The sequence below is a fragment of the Camponotus vicinus genome, unplaced genomic scaffold (assembly GCF_025532165.1).
Source record: "Camponotus vicinus isolate PSW18456_S1 unplaced genomic scaffold, iyCamVici1.0 SCAF_6, whole genome shotgun sequence".
In the NCBI taxonomy this organism is placed as follows: Eukaryota; Metazoa; Arthropoda; class Insecta; order Hymenoptera; family Formicidae; genus Camponotus; species Camponotus vicinus.
This window is the reverse complement of record NW_028141978.1, coordinates 841002-858406: the sequence shown is the minus strand read 5'-3', so window position 1 is coordinate 858406 and position 17405 is coordinate 841002. Positions and strand designations below refer to the sequence as shown.

General features: G+C 26.0%; 2 protein-coding genes and 1 pseudogene across 2 annotated transcripts in view; 1 reads left to right on the top strand and 2 right to left on the bottom strand.

Annotated features, from left to right (window-relative positions):
- Nucleotides 1-16404, bottom strand: part of LOC145972772 (aminopeptidase N-like) — a 29209-nt gene extending 12805 nt beyond the window's left edge. Inside the window, exon 1 of the mRNA XM_083101684.1 lies at nt 16339-16404. The gene's annotated coding sequence lies outside the window, so the exon portion shown is untranslated. The remainder of the gene's footprint in view (nt 1-16338) is intronic.
- LOC145972773 (aminopeptidase A-like) lies at nt 5447-13814 on the bottom strand. The gene is made up of 6 exons (XM_083101685.1): nt 13134-13814; nt 12827-12995; nt 11708-11858; nt 7538-7619; nt 6974-7338; nt 5447-6065 (listed from the first exon to the last, which is right to left on the bottom strand). Exons 1-6 carry the CDS (start codon nt 13460-13462, stop codon nt 5977-5979), a joined length of 1185 nt encoding a protein of 394 aa, XP_082957811.1. The 5' UTR covers nt 13463-13814; the 3' UTR covers nt 5447-5976.
- On the top strand, nt 7704-9411 carry LOC145972669 (uncharacterized; annotated as a pseudogene).
- Nucleotides 16405-17405: the final 1001 nt, after the last annotated feature.

Genomic DNA, 17405 nt, shown 5'->3' with positions numbered 1-17405 from the left:
TTATATTTAATTAATACATCTGAATTCTGATTTTTATATAATTTAAGTACAAAGTTACATATTTAAAGACACATAATTAATAGCATGAATGCACATCATAAATATATGTATTATATATATATATATATACACATATATATGCATATATATATATATATATATATATATATATATATATATATATATATACACACACACATATATATGCATATTATAAATATATGTATACTATATATGTATATGTATACCATATATATACACATTATGCATATTATAAATATATGTATACCATATACATATATGTATATCATAAATATATATACATATATATATACACACACACATACATATATATTTATGTTTATGTTTATTATTATGCATATATGTATGTACAATAAATATTACATAAAAAGTAATTAACCATACGTATAAAAATATTAAATCTGCATTACAAAGATAACCAATATATAATGTAAAAATTACTTACAAAATTAATTAAAAACCATTAAAAAATTATTAATAATTATATGAAAGTATTGATTAATTACATATGCCAATTTATATATCTTATCCCCAACATTTATACTATGGTCTTGAGACAGTTCGACGCATTATAAATGTTTACATTTTTATTTGATGAACAAATATTGAAAAACTTTTTTCTGTCTTTCGATCTCCGACCGGCGTGTTTCTATCTTGCGTTCAACATAGGAAAGAGTTGGTCCTTCAATCTCTGTTTTAATGAATTTTTTAATCTAAAAGAGATTATTTTAACAATTGTCATCAATAAATGATTTCGTAATTGCCGCATTATCACATAGCCAGAGCTTCATTGTCAGAATTATAGAACAAGATACGTAAAAGTTTATATTATACAATATATAAAATGTATAACATGTACAAAGTGTTTTATGGTCGCTGTTACTAACTTCTAAGTATAGGATAAAATTGAACATTTTTTGACAATAAACTCATGTTCGCAAATTCATAGTTTCAACGCGATAGCAAATAAATGATATTTTCAGTCTAGAGCTTTGATAAAGACAACCTATTCAACACTACTGCATGGTAGAAACGTACTAGAGTCCTGCTAAGGGCTAGCCCACGGGGCTTTTTTCCTATACGTTGGGTAAGCAGCAGAGGATGTTGTGTGCAAGAGAAATGTTTTTTTTATATTTTTATTTTAATTATTTTGTTTTGTTTTATTTCAATATACATTACAATAGTTGCTAAAAATGAGTTAATTTGTTATTGCACGCACGTCAGACCATATTTCTGTTGATTCTATCAGAGATTTAGCATTTCTATCATGGCGTGAAATTATGTGAAAGTATTATTTTTGGACCATGCGTTGAAATTATGAAATTGTGAAGATAAGTTTATTGTCAAAAAAATGATCATTTTTAGTCCCTTTATCTGTCATAAGAGTTTGTACCATCAACCTTGAAACACGTATAGATGCATCGTAAAAAATAAATTTTCTAATAAAAATTTAACATATAAATATGTAACTTTGATATATTAAAATTACCTCGTCCAAGTGTTCTTTAGAATACACATTGTTAATTATAACAGTTAATGCCGCAATCTTACTTACAAAACGCCTATAAAAATAAAACAGTACATTCATAATTAACATGAACAATAAACTATATCTATATATTTTTATAAAATAATATCGTATTACTTGTAAAAACATCTAATTTTGCAGAAATTATTTAATATGTCCTCAAGGATATGCTTAGTATTTCTGGCAAGAGTAAAAAGAAAAGTATTAGCAATTAAAATGTCAGCTTGTTCTACCGATTTGGATTGATGATAAGGTAGAGTATGCCAAAGAAATGCAAAATTATCTGGTAATTTTATCTCTAAATAATTGATTATGATTTTAGAGTTTTCAATGTAAGCAAGACATTCTAAAATTGTATAATCAATTTCTTTTATGCTATCGTTAAAAACTTTATCCCATGTATCACGATTTGCCGTTTTCAAACCATTACAATATGTCCACCTCTTCCATCCAGGCGAAAGTCTATAAAAGATAGTTCAGAAAAGAAGTAAAAATTTTTTAACAAAATTATATTAATAGTTTTTTTAGTGTTTGATGAATTATTTTTGATATATATGATATATATATTTGATATATATGATTATCATTTGCATTATATAGAAATATGCCTATAAAGAATTCAGTATTGTAAAAAAATTACTTATTTTTTTTAGGATTTATCAGATGCTTTTGCAATTGATAACTGGCCTCTCTTTTGCATGAAATATCATTTATAATACATTTCCACTTTGCGAGTTCTTGCTTTAAATATTCAGTATGATCATCATCGCTATCTTCTATAAATATATTCCATCTTAAATCAAAAATTTCTAGTATTTCCTAAAATTTGATAAAGAATATAGCATCTTTTTATTTCATCCTTTCATATAAAGAACAGATATAATATGTATGTGCAAAATATATACACATATTTACTAGACAATTTTACCTTCATAATTTTATGATATTTATAGCATTAACTAATATAATAATCACATTAAATGATCTCTTATTTGAATAACTGTGTACATACATATTTTATATCCAAATGTTTCTATATTCTTATTATGTATATTACAGTCTATATAAGAATGACTCAAATGTCAAGTGGTAAGCCCGAAAAATAAAAGTTTGAGAAATAAAGTATTTTACATTTTATTAATCATAAATATACATATAAATGATTTAACTATGTAGGTTCAATCTCGACCTTGAAAACAGACGATTTCAGTATAATTATATTGGTTGATGATAAATACCATTGTCTCCACCTGAATTCTACTAATGACTCGGAATTAGGTTTAAGTTTGTATCACTTGGAATTTGGGTTACTCATATATTGATCGTTGAATTTGATATAGGATCAATTATTCTCTTAATTTAAATCTGTTGCATATCAAATATCGATTTTAAATAGAATTCAAATCCAAAAATTTTTACTTTTTATATAATTATAATTATATAATTATATAATTATAATTATATTAAATATAGTATTTACAAACGGATTATTACTGGCTGTAACAAATTTATTTTAAAATTATAAGTCAATTTCTCTCTCTCTCTCTCTCTCTCTGCAAATGATCTTTCTCTCTTTTCATATTTTTAATACGCGCCGCAAACATTCTATTACGCAAAATAATTAATATATAAAGAAAATAATTGTTACTATAATATCCTTAAATTGAACATAAATTACAACGCACCACATTATTATTTATAATATATATTCTGAAGTCTTAGTATTACAAGAAAATAACAATGTATTACAAGAAAATGGCAATTTCAAAATTTATAAAATGTTATTATTATATTAAAAAGAAATATATATATATATATACAGGGTGTCCCGCAACGTGATGTCCACACTGAAACTGTATATTCTTTGTGTCATTCTAAGTCAAAAAGTCTTAATATACATATGCCCTAAAGTCGCTTGTTTCAAAGTTATAGCGAAAAAATGCAAAAGTAGTTATTTCTCGCACTAATGCGAGAAAAGCACCTTTATGACTTACTTTATCGCACTAGTAGTGCGGAAATAACAGGCATTTACAATTACAAAAAATATTGTATGTATGGCATGTGCGGAAGACACACATATGAGACTATACCCTGTATATACAGGGTGGGCCATTATAATGTCCCAAATATCTCTTTTCCTACGCCTTTTACAAAAAATGTTTTGTACAAAAGTTGTATGGCTTCAAGGAGGACATAAGATGGTGTCATTAATTTGACCTTGAATAGTTACTTGAAGGTCACGTGAAGGTCACCTTCAATTTTTTAAATGGAACCGCCTACTTTTTATTGCATATTCTTGCAGCTCATCTCGAGAGCTTTTCAAAACACTATAATTAAGTTAGTTTTCATTAAGTACTTTCCGAGTTATGAGGCTTGAAATCATTTCTTAATTTTACATAAACTATAAAATATCTTGTAAAATATTCATTTTTCGATTATCTTACCTTAATACTTTTATGTACAAAATAATGAGAGGAATCAATTGGTGTAAAGAAAACACAGTTACTTTTAAGAAAAAATATGTAATTGTTAATTGCAAATTACATATTTTTTCTTCGAAACAACTGTGTTTTCTTTACACCAATTGATTCCTTTCATTATTTTCTATATAAAAGTATAAAGGTAAGATAATCGAAAAATGAATATTTTACAAGATATTTTATAGTTTATGTAAAATTAAGAAATGATTTCAAGCCTCATAACTCGGAAAGTACTTAATGAAAACTAACTTAATTATAGTGTTTTGAAAAGCTCTCGAGATGAGCTGCAAGAATATGCAATAAAAAATAGGCGGTTCCATTTAAAAAATTGAAGGTGACCTTCACGTGACCTTCAAGTAACTGTTCAAGATCAAATTAATGACACCATCTTATGTCCCCCTTGAAACCATACAACTTTTGTACAAAACATTTTTTGTAAAAGGCGTAGGAAAAGAGATATTTGGGACATTATAATGGCCCACCCTATATATACAGGGTGTAGTCTCACATGTGTCTTCCGCACATGCCATACATACAATATTTTTTGTAATGCCTGTTATTTCCGCACTACTAGTGCGATAAAGTAAGTCATAAAGGTGCTTTTCTCGCATTAGTGCGAGAAATAACTACTTTTGCATTTTTTCGCTATAACTTTGAAACAAGCGACTTTAGGGCATATGTGTATTAAGACTTTTTGACTTAGAATGACACAAAGAATACACAGTTTCAGTGTGAACATCACGTTGCGGGACACCCTGTATATATATATATATTTTTTTTTTTTTCATTTAATAATCACATTTTATAAATTTTAAAATTGTCATTTTCTTGTAATATATATATGTATATATATATATATATATATAAGTGTCGGAAAATTTAAATTATGTTTTTGATATTTGTATGTTAAAATTATGTAATTATACATAATTAAATTCTTTCTTTAAAATCATTACATATATCTATTTTTTTAAGAATTATTTCATCATTTTATTATGATATATGAAATCGTTATATTAAACCATACATAATTAATGTCTTAATAGATAATTAAAAACAAAATCAATAATTGTGTTTACCTTACATCCAGTCTGTACGTATAAGAATGGAAAGATATTCGACAAAAATTCAAGTGCTTTGATCATAGGATACCATGCTATATAATCTCTTTCCCTTGACAAATAATTAGCGAGTTGCCAAAATATGGAGAATTCAAGTTTTTTTTTTATCGCGAAATGGAATGCATCATCGATGATTTGCGCTCGATTGAGAACATGTATATTCTTATATTTTGCAGAATTTAAGTATTGCGCAATTTTTCGCCAATTCTCGATATCGTAAAAGACGCGATAGTATCCTGTTATGCAACAAATCAATTAATTATTAATTTATTAATTATTAGATTCTTTCAATTTATTTCTATAAACTGAATAATATTGGAAAACCATGAAAATTGTATTGACAAATGTGAAAAAATCGCAAAATAGTAAAGAACTTTTCTACTGATTTAATTTGTTCTATCAACGTATGATGCGAGGCGATTATTAATACTCCCCACACGGTCTGGCTATAAAATTTTAGGTCTAATTTGATAAAACATGCCCAAACAGCAAAACCTATCTTTCGCCACTTGAAATCTCTTGTATTAATCTTTAGCTACGTCTCTATTAAGTTTTATCCATATTTTTTCAGTACACAGTTTATATTCGAACCTGTTTTGTGTGACGAGTTTGTTTTGTCTCGTCATGGAAGTGTTTATCAAGCAACGATAAGCGATAAAGTTTTGTGTAAAATTGGGTAATAGCGTCTTCCATTGGGAAAAACTCGCTTGCACTGGCAGCACTGAGTGCTTGAAGCGTATTTCATTGGTAGTTTTAGTAAGCATGTTCTGAGTGCTGCACATTTCATTGGCAGTGCAAAATGCTCTCAGTGCGCACTGAGTGCGGTAAAAGTGGCCCCGAGTTTAGAGGCCGGAGCTGTCTGTGTTACACTGTTTGAATTTGAACTGTTCATTGCTGTGAACAAGAAATATGGACTTATTTGTAGCAAGTAAATTTTTAGAATCTTCGTCTTCATCAAGCGAAGATGAAATTCTGTTACTTCTTGCAAACACGAAAAATATGAAGCTAAAAAATTATGAATTATGTGGATATTATTCACTTAAAGACCGATGATCAGGTAATATTTGATTTTTTAAGGTTATATTTTTGATAATATGTATAATATGTGATAACATGTAGTGTATATATGTATATATATATATATATATATATATATATATATATATATATATATATATATATTATAACACCATAATATTATATTAAAATTATAAGAGATAATCGAGATGAATACTTTACTGACTAAACTCAATCTTCCTCTTAAGAGCACTACAGTCTTTTGATAAACATTACTCTTTTGTTAAATATTACTCGTTTGCCGCTCTTTTCTTAAAACTGAGTTCAACAGACATATTCCATTGAGAGTGCAAAACTAGCTGAGAACTGATGGCGTTTCGTGTAATCCCGTCAAAAAACTAGAAAACTAGGGGGCACTGAGTTCCAGCGAGTTTTTCCCAATGGAAGACGCTATAAAATTATTATAGAAACAAATGAAATGATAAAAAAAGTTTAAAAAGGGTTAGAAAAAATATGACATTATCATATGTCATATGTGATATAAATTTATAAATAGAAAATGAATGATATGACATATGATAATGAAAATGAATGATATGACATGTGATAATTAAGTAAAACTTAAAAACTTGTTTAAGAAATTTTGTATAAATTCAAATTAGGCTAGAAACTTTGGCTCAAATTTTGGCTACAAGCATAATGTTTAAATTATATTTTATATATAGCCAATTATAAATATAATATATATGTTATACGAAAATACAAATTTATTATTCAATTTTTACCAGTTTGTTGTAAGTTTACAATGATCCATTGATCTTTCTTAAGAAAGAATTCAATTTTTGAATTTGATGATGTTAACCAAATATTTGACCAAGTTCTGGTAAAATTGGAATTTTGCTCCGTAGTATAAGTAATAGGTATATAATATTCATTCTGTTCATCCAACTTGCTGTGAAATTGTGCCGATATAGTTATAACATCGCTCGAATAATTTCGCATCACCTCTAACACGGGGAAACATCTCTGTATAGCCCATGAATGTACCGCGCTTTTTATAATAAATTGATACTCGGAATCTAATTCATCTGTGACATTTTGCATAGCGTTCCATAAATAATTGGAAGTTTTTCCCATAGGATTAGTATATCTATAGAATTTAATATTGTGATAAAAATGTTAAAAATTGTGTATAATTGATCAGCATCATAAAAAGAAAATCACATTTTACATAATTTATTTGTACGTATTTTAATATTATAATGTACCTTTCATAGGTATATAAAAATTTTAATATAATTTACTATACGTATATATTATTATATTATAATATATTATATTATACTCACGGATGATTCAAATATTCAATGATTCTTTTTAAAAATATACTATGTGGTAATGTTCGTTCTAACATGCGGCATATGATGGAGCCTAAAATGATACACAAATAAAGAAATTAATTTATAATATATTTTAAATGTTTTTGTCGCATTATTCACACAAGTTTGTAAATAAATGTGTAAATATATTGTATAAATAAATTAAAACTAACAGGCACGGAAAGGCACGGAAGTGTCCACCTCCGATTTTGATGAGCTTTTAATATGTTGTTTTCTAGACAGAAATAAGGGACACGAATTTTTTTATACGTGCCCATACGCGTGTCTAGGAGGTAAAACACCCCTTTGAAGAAAATCAGTTTTTTCCTTTCGAGATGAATATTTCAGAAACTATAAGAGATAGAAAAAAATTTTTAAATTAAAAGTTAAGTGGCTTCAAGAGTACTTTACAATAATTACAAAAAAATTTTTATTTTTTTAAATTTTCAAAATACCCGCACCACTGAATATATTTTTTTTTTATTTTGAAATTTCTTTATTACCAAGTGAAAGGTTATTTTTTTACGAATCCAACCATATATGATTGTTATGTTTCGAAAAGTCATTTTCCAGAATTAATTATAAACCTCCCTATAATACGCTATTCGTATCCGTCCATGCGCTCGATTTTTCGCGCAACACATCTTGTTTTTCTGTAATAAAAGATAACAAGGATACATTTATCTATGTAATTACGTTTTTTTCGCGTGTATAGCTAGAATAACATTGAGATAACAAATCAAATTTATATTTAATATGTGATAAGATATTATAACGTTAAGTATAAATAAGCTATATATAATATATATAGCTATATATATTATATATATATATATATATATAGCTTTATATATAGCTATATATAATATTGTTTCCCGTAAAGTCACAAAATTTGTTACAAAAATCTATAAAATCAAAAGAATCTCTGGAAGTAGAAAGCAATAGATTTATCGAAAATGTAAAATATTATATTACGCGTTATGGATATGAAAATATATATAATTCAGAGCAAAGCGGTTTTCAATTAGAATTTCACAGTGGTCGTTCTTTAGCAATCCAAGGTACAAAAATGGTAGAGTGCACAGCACAGTCAATATCGGCAATTACACATAGTTATGCTATACAACCAACAATTTCAGGCGATGGTAGATTATTATCACCTCTTTTTATTGTTTTAAAAGAACCCACTGGATCATTCGGTCCGAGAGTAAAAGAAACAATGTTTAAGGAGAACAATATTTTTGTTATGGCCTCAAAATCTGGAAAATTAACATCACATCATTTTGAAATTTGGTTAAAAGAAGTTTATTTTTCAAATGTTGATTCTAAATCAGTTTTATTATTTGATTCTTGGACTGGACATTGTCCAAATATAATTACAAAAAATAAACCAGAATCTGCTGAAGATATTGTTTTTTTAACTATACCAGCAGGGACAACGGGTCAAAGACAACCATTAGATGTATATGGTTTTCGTTTGTGGAAAAATTTTATAAAATATTTTTCAGATATTGTCATACTTCTAGATTTAGAAATTAAACTTCATTCACGAGATGCCATTTTAAAATTGCAATCTTTAACACACTATCAATTTTCATTACCGAGATTTAGAGATTTATTTAAATATGAGATTTATTTAAATATGCATGGCATAAAAGCGGTTATATTGAAGATAGACCAGCACAATTTGAAACGTCAGTTAATTTTTGTTTTAAAAAAAATTTAAACTAACATGCGATGTTTGCGGCAATATTGGTATAATTACTTGTGCATGGTGTAAGAAAACGCTATGTTTACAACATTTTTTTCATGACCACCATTTTTGTAACAATTTTAAACCATAATTTTATTTATGTACATAATTATATCAAATGCATTTATACATTTATATTGTGCAATTGAATTATACAATTATGTTATAAAATTTCTTATTTGTCTATTTAATAAAAAGCATTATATATTTATATATGATTTAATAAATGGGTATTATGGATGTATGTTTACACCTTCTTTTATCTTATCCTTTCTCCTCCTCTCTTATTGATGATCTTTATAAAATTGTATGTTACAATTACAAAATTTTCATATATATTACTTTTTTTATAATATTATTTACATAAATGTCATTATCATTATCATTATCATTATCATTATCATTATCATTATCATTATCATTATCATTATCATTATCATTATCATTATTATTATTATTATTATTATTATTATTATTATTATTATTATTATTTAATTTTGTGCTATCTTAATAAAACAAATTTAGAGTCTCGTGCGTCATTTCATGCATACATTTTGAGCTTATTTATACTTAACGTTTTAATATCTTATCACATATTAAATATAAATTTGATTTGTTATCTCAATGTTATTCTAGCTATACACGCGTAAAAACCGTAATTACATAGATAAATGTATCCGTGTTAGTTATCTTTTATTACAGAAAAACAAGATGTGTTGCGCGAAAAATCGAGCGTATGGACGGATACGAATAGCGTATTATAGGGAGGTTTATAATTAATTCTGGAAAATGACTTTTCGAAACATAACTTAATCATATATGGTTGGATTCGTAAAAAAATAACCTTTTACTTGGTAATAAAGAAATTTCAAAATTAAAAAAAATATATTTAGTGGTGGGGGTATTTTGAAAATTTAAAAAAATAAAATTTTTTTTGTAATTATTGTAAAGTACTCTTGAAGCCACTTCACTTTTAATTGAAAATTTTTTTCTACCTCTTATAGTTTCTGAAATATTCATCTCGAAAGGAAAAACTGATTTTTTTCAAAGGGGTGTTTTACCCCCTAGACACGCGTATGGGCACGTATAAAAAAATACGTGTCCCTTATTTTTGTCTAGAAAACAACATATTAAAAGCTCATCAAAATCGGAGAGGGACACTTCCGTGCCTTTCCTGGTAAGTAACAAAGATTGTGTATTTAAATCTATAACAAAAGTTGAAAAATGTTAAGTATATTCCAATGAAAACCAAGTAAGAAATATAATAATTGTAGCAGATAGAAAGTAAACGATTAGATAAATTTTTGATTTATAGGAAATTCCTTTTGCTCATAATAGTAATAGCATTACATTAAAAAAAAGTAAAAGGTATAAGAAAGAAAAAAGTTAAACAATACATATAATAAGATTAAAAATTAAAATAAAAAGAAAAAAAAAATAAAATAAGATAGGTGAAAACAGACATAAAAGAAAGTATAATGATAATTTTTAATTATTTTGTTTAAAGAATCTAACTAAGTTATCGAATCAACTGTTACTTAAAGGGACGCTTTGCTGGCTGAACTAAAAAAATTATGCAATCTGAATATCTGTTCGTCGACAAACGACTAATAGATCCATATCTACCATATAGATTTATAGATGAATTTCATGTAAAAGCAAGCTTTTTGAGATATCTACCCGATATATACAAATTGAGTAACATTAAGATATTAGAGCGATCAACCATTTATAACTTTATGTAAAAATGTGAGATGAAAAAGGAAATCTGCTGTTACACAGAGATAATAGATTCAATTCATTCATTATAATCATATATAATCATGACAAGTACCATGATGCCCATGGGCTTATCTAGAAAAAATAAAATCTTACGCAAAAAGCAATGTTGAACTTATTCTCATTAATCAAAATGCTACGACTACTCTGATATAACCAGACTATATAACGGAAGCAAACTTCAAATGAGAACAACTAACGCTCAATAAAACAATTCAATAGTTAACAATTCAATAGTTGACGTTAATGAACTATTTACATATTTGAAAAATAAAGCCTAGTTTCTGTGAGAAATACAGTATTTAAAATTATTTTAATATGTCTATCAAAGGATAAATCTACTCTTATGAATAAATATATTTAAATTTAATAAAAATTTAATCATTATATGAAATCAATAATATTCATTTCTTTTTATATTTTTTGTAGTTGTAATTAAACATGCAGTTATAATTAGAAACAATATACAGAAATTAGTTTTAAGTTTAAAATTCTTTTTTTATTATCATAGCAAGAATTAATTAAAATATTATAGCAAAATAATAATAAATAAATAAACTGCGAATTATACAAATAAATTTGTTTATAATCAATGTATATGTACATACCTTTATTATAGGAAAGAAAAGTATATATATAATTGTCAGAAGAGTATCTATCCTCTATCTCAATGTTTATATCGATATAAGTGTTGAGATCGAGTAATTCATGTTGAACTTGAACTATAAACAATTCCATCATCCGGAAATCTAACACAACCTAAAAATAGAATTCGAATATAAAATTAATAAGAGACGAAGAAGCTGTCGACACACTTATAAACAATCGTAATTAATCGCTGATATTAAATATAATTTATAATATTTTGCACATTATAAGATTTGAAACTACGAGTATAATAAAGTGTGTCTCTATATTTAATGTGTATCATCGTATAAAAAATTAAATGTCGTTATAATTACATGAAAATGTATTTATAAGATGTTTATTAAATGATTAAAAGTTCTTTCTTAATAATTTTAACAATTAAGAATTAAAAAGATTTATGTATAACAATGTCAATAATACGAATTTGAATTTAGTAGTAAATAAGAGCTAGACGCGGATAGTGCATTAGATTCGAAATTAATTTTTTCATGAAACTGATTAATTGTATACCGGGCACAAATTTTTCTTTGTCCATATACCAAGTGTATAATTACATCTCAATTTGAAATTTTTAATAAAATCCTCTTAACATTTCTGAAGAAGCGTTGGCGAGATAAATGGCAGAAGGACGAAGTCGCTGAATCGAGAATCAAACGCGAGTTCCATTTACCAAAAGACTACTCTTACCACTAAGACCTCATATCTCGATGCTTCTCATTTTCTGCCTACAAACATTTCCTACTAATAATTATTAACACTTAATGTTTCAGAGAGACGTGCGACGCACTATCATTTGCGTCTGACTCTTATTCATCGTGAAATTCAAATTTGTGTTAATAATTTTAACTTTAAAATACATGTTATTTTCTTATTAAATTTCTCTAAATAGATTTATAAGAATTTAGAAGATTCGAGTAATTATAGACTCAAATTAGCGTTTCAATTAAAAATATATTGAATTTCAATTCAAAAAATATTGAAGAAACATTTACATAAATATTTAAGAATTTTCTGTACACATTGTTGTATTATTATTTATTTTGATTGGGTATTCAAATAGAGTTAGAGATAAAAAAAACCTCATTGATAATATATGCTTGGAGAAATATAATAAAGCCTTTGTTTAACCAATAAAAATCCAACAGATTGTCAATATATCTTCGTATCGCCCCATGTGCTACTAAAGATGCAATTCTCGTTTTTCGTCCGATAGAATCTAATTTTTCATTGTACATGATATCTGCTTCTCTAAAAAATCATCATACTATTATTATACTATTATGTATGCTGTATAAATGTATGCGAAATTTTGGTTATTAATATCATTTTCTAATTAAAAATACATTACCTTATTATTGAATATATTTATTTTTATTTATATATTACCTGTAAAAGACAAATCCAAAAATCTGTTTGACTTCATCTTGTAAATTCGAGATTGCGACATGATCCACTTTGCTCTCAAATAAAAGGACTTTATTCAAATTATTCCAATAAGTTTCGAAATACATAGTAACATTTTTAATAACATGCAGTGCAAAATTTGCATGCGGTATCAATTGCGGTCTGCACCACATGCTAACGGTTTCAGCCATGTTAATCCGATGAAAATCGAACACCATAAATGCTACATTATCTATGGAGATTAAAGGAGTCTTTTTAAAATATGTCCATATCAGATTATTGGTTATCGGTACAGATTCTTGTATCGGCATATTCGACAAAGCTTTGTATCTTCGATGATGCTTTATGGAAAAATCAAAAGAAATTTTTAATTCTGGCTTATTCCAAAACGGAAGTAGGTTTTTTGTTTGGAGATTTGTGATTAACCACCTGTCACATTTTAACGATATGCTTTAAATAATGATTTTTAGACAATTGTAAACATAGAATGCACAAATATACAATTTGTTTTCGATATTTCAATTTATTCTTCTACTTACCCTTTATCTCCATTTTCGTTTATGTTCGGAATTCCGAAAGAGTCTTCTAGGATATTAATTGGAATTTCGGACCTTATATATAGATTGTATGTTCCAGGCGACAAAAGATCTTCGAAATTGAGCATAGCAATATTGTTTTTATCATCATTTATTTTTGAATTATTTTTATTCATTTCATAAATCACTCCGTTTTGCTTTAATTCCGTTTCCATTATACTCATTGGAGCCAGTATATGAAAACTTATGTGTTTTGTTGCATTAATAATATAAATAGTGATTACGCAGTCACTAAAGAGAAAATCATCTATGAATCTTAACTTCACGTTATAATGTAACGGCAATATATGATCTGATAAATCGTTTAGTACGCTGCGCTGTTCGATTTCGGATGTTTCGACAGTAGGACTCGCTGTTGTGGCAATGTATATTATACTACTACTTAATAATATTTTTAAGAATGACATCCTAAATTTTTTCAGATATCTATAAAAATGATTCTTTTATTAGAAACAAAATGTGTGTGTCTATATATATATATATATATATATATATATATATATATATAAACTCCTTAAAAAGTTTACAATTAATATAAGAATCACATACAAAAGAGTTTAGCCTTATAGATTAATTTCTTCCCGTGCCGACAAAGTTTGATGAAAAAACATAATTTAAAAGAAACCTTTAAAAGAAACATCAAAGTAGAATTTTTCAAATTCAGTGCGGTGTCTTCTACATACTCAAAATAATATTTTACAACTCCAAATAATTATTGTACAAATGATTCTTATATATATTTATAGTTTGTATATATATTTTATTATAGGGAAATATCATACCACTTAAAGAAATTAGGATTATAGAGAAAATTGGTATGATTATTTAAAAAAAGTATTGTTGGCAAACTATAGTGACTATAGTGACTATAGTGACATCTTATTTAGACATTTTGAAGAAATAAATAATTAATAAAGACTTATTATTATTATCTATATAATCGAAAGTTACCAAAAGTACGATTTTGGCAACTGGTTCTTTAAATCCTACTTATAAAATTTAGTTTGAAAACAATAATACGCAATTGTTAAGAAATTGTAGGAAAAGAATATATTTATGAAATATTACATTTAGGAAGTAATGAACCGTATCATTTTTTTAAATATTCCTCCTAATATATATAAAAAATTTATATTTCTATGTTTATTTATATTTTAGTTGAAAGATGTAGAAACGAAAAACGAACGAAGAAGAAATATGTATCGAATTTTATTTGAAACTTTGCTGATATAGAAATATTTTAATATTTCTGCTCAAATATGAAAAAGTTCTAAAAGAAATTTCGTTAGCATTTGTGTGATGGTATACAAATGTATTCGAACACAAAATTAACTTATTGCACGTTTTTCATGTTCGTTACATATTCAACTTACGTATTCTATTTATTTAATGTTTGTGAGAATAAGCACTCATTATTAAAATAATGTTTTAAAAACTAAATAATATTAAACATTTTCTTGAGATAATTTTATAGCTACAGTGCAAAATTAAACATACCCACAATTTGTAACGTTGAAAAAATTGCCCCGATTTGATATTTTCTATATATGCCAAGATGATCAAGTTATGCTATTATAATACACATCTAAATATCTTCATGTTACGTGTAATATATATAGAAGATGAAAAAAGTACTGGTAATAAAAAAATATATTTATTTGAAAATTGAAGAGAAATTCAATTATTTTAAGATTTTTTCTACTAATTACATATTTTTATGTCTTGCGTTTTATGGCATTTTACATACAAAACAAATTTAAGTTTAAAAAATCTATCTTTTGATCTCTCTCTCTTCTTCTAATAAATATATTTTAAATTTTGAAATATGGAAGCATTGAAACGTATAAGAAATGAAGGAATTTTCTCAACAGCTTGGTTTTTTACGTGGCATAATGTTTATGTTTACTAACATGTTACTTTCAAAGTGTGTTTATCCTTTCAACCTTAAGCGAGTGATGTATTAAAATCGAACGAAGAATAAACGAATAATACATGTCCAGCCGAAATCAAATTTATTAAAAATTTTATAACTATTCGGATTAAACATGAAAATGATAATATAAACTTTGTTAGCACTTTCCATGGCATACAAATGTATTCGGACAAAATGTTAACTTATTGCATGTTTTTCATACATGTTTGTTACATATTCAACTTAACATATTGTATTTATCTAACGTTCGAGAATATTGACTCTAGGCATTCATTATAAAAAAAAATGTATTAGAAACCAAATATAGGAAATATTAAGTATTTCTGAGATAATTTTATAGCTGTAGCGCAAAATTGAACATACATACAGTTTTGTAACGTCAAAAAAATTGTCTGGATTTTATATTTTTTATATCTCAAGAGAGGTCAAATGTGCTATCATCAGTATGCTATTATAATACATGTCTAAATGTTTTCATGTTAGTTACAAATGAAAAAAGGACTTGCAATAAAGAAATGTATTTATTTAAATATTCAAGAAAGCTGTCTCTCTTTTAGGAAACAAAATAGTTGGCTGTTATTCCATTCACACATTCGTGTATGCATATATTCAAAAAAGAAAAAGAGATAAGTATTTTATATTTAATTTAATGTCTTACCTTATTTGTTGAAGTAACCACAGATTTAATTCGAAATGCGCGAACATTCAATCACGATCTTACCGCTTCGAGAGGCTATTATAAACTGATGATGCTGTCGGCTGTCGGCATAGTCAAGTGTATAAGATACGTGTCATATAAATATCACCTTGATCATAACAAAGAAATGTCTTATTTTCATCGCTCTCTCGAGAAATCAATATGTATATATTTATAATTTTTGTATCTCGTTTTCATTAAAAACTTTTCAGTAAAAACTTTATATTAGTTTAATAAAGCTTTTATGTAGAAAAATTTTTCTCGAAAAGCGTCCAAGAAATTCAATTGAGAATTGTATTTTGTATATAAAATAAAAAAATATTTTATATTTTATATTTTTTATTTTCTTTAAAGAATTACCTTTTTGCAATAACATATTGTTTATATGAAATATAAATGCAAAAGAATATATATTTGTATCGTATCAGTTAAGATATTTTACATTTTATTTCTTATTTATAGCACTAATAATTTATACAAAGTTAATATACTGATCTAATTTATTTGCTACATTTAAAAAATCTCTCTCTCTCTCTCTCTCTCTATTTCTTTATATAAAATTAATTCTTAATAATTTCAAGTATAACGCAACATTGGTGCCATTCACTAATGAAAAAGGACTAATTATAATTTTATAATAAAGATTGCAGTTGAGATTTCTATTTTTATAGTTATCAATACAATGATATAAAACATTGAGATAATAATAAGTATGATTAATAATAATAATCTTAAATTTAAGATATTTTGACCAATATCGCCGAAAATTTCTATATTATATTAATTTATGTTAATTACAACGATTTTTCCTCTCAGTGTATGTATGAATTGTTCTTGCAGAACAAGAATAAAGTGTTAGTAAAGTTTTTGATAAATTTTAATTGCTCATTTCCTCCTTTTAACTCAAGGAAACTAAATAATAATAAAGTGATTGCGATAATATAAATACTCTCTTTCTAAAAATAAGTTAATTAATTTCTCGAATATTTTAATGCAACTAACAATAAGTATTTATTACGAAAATTTCT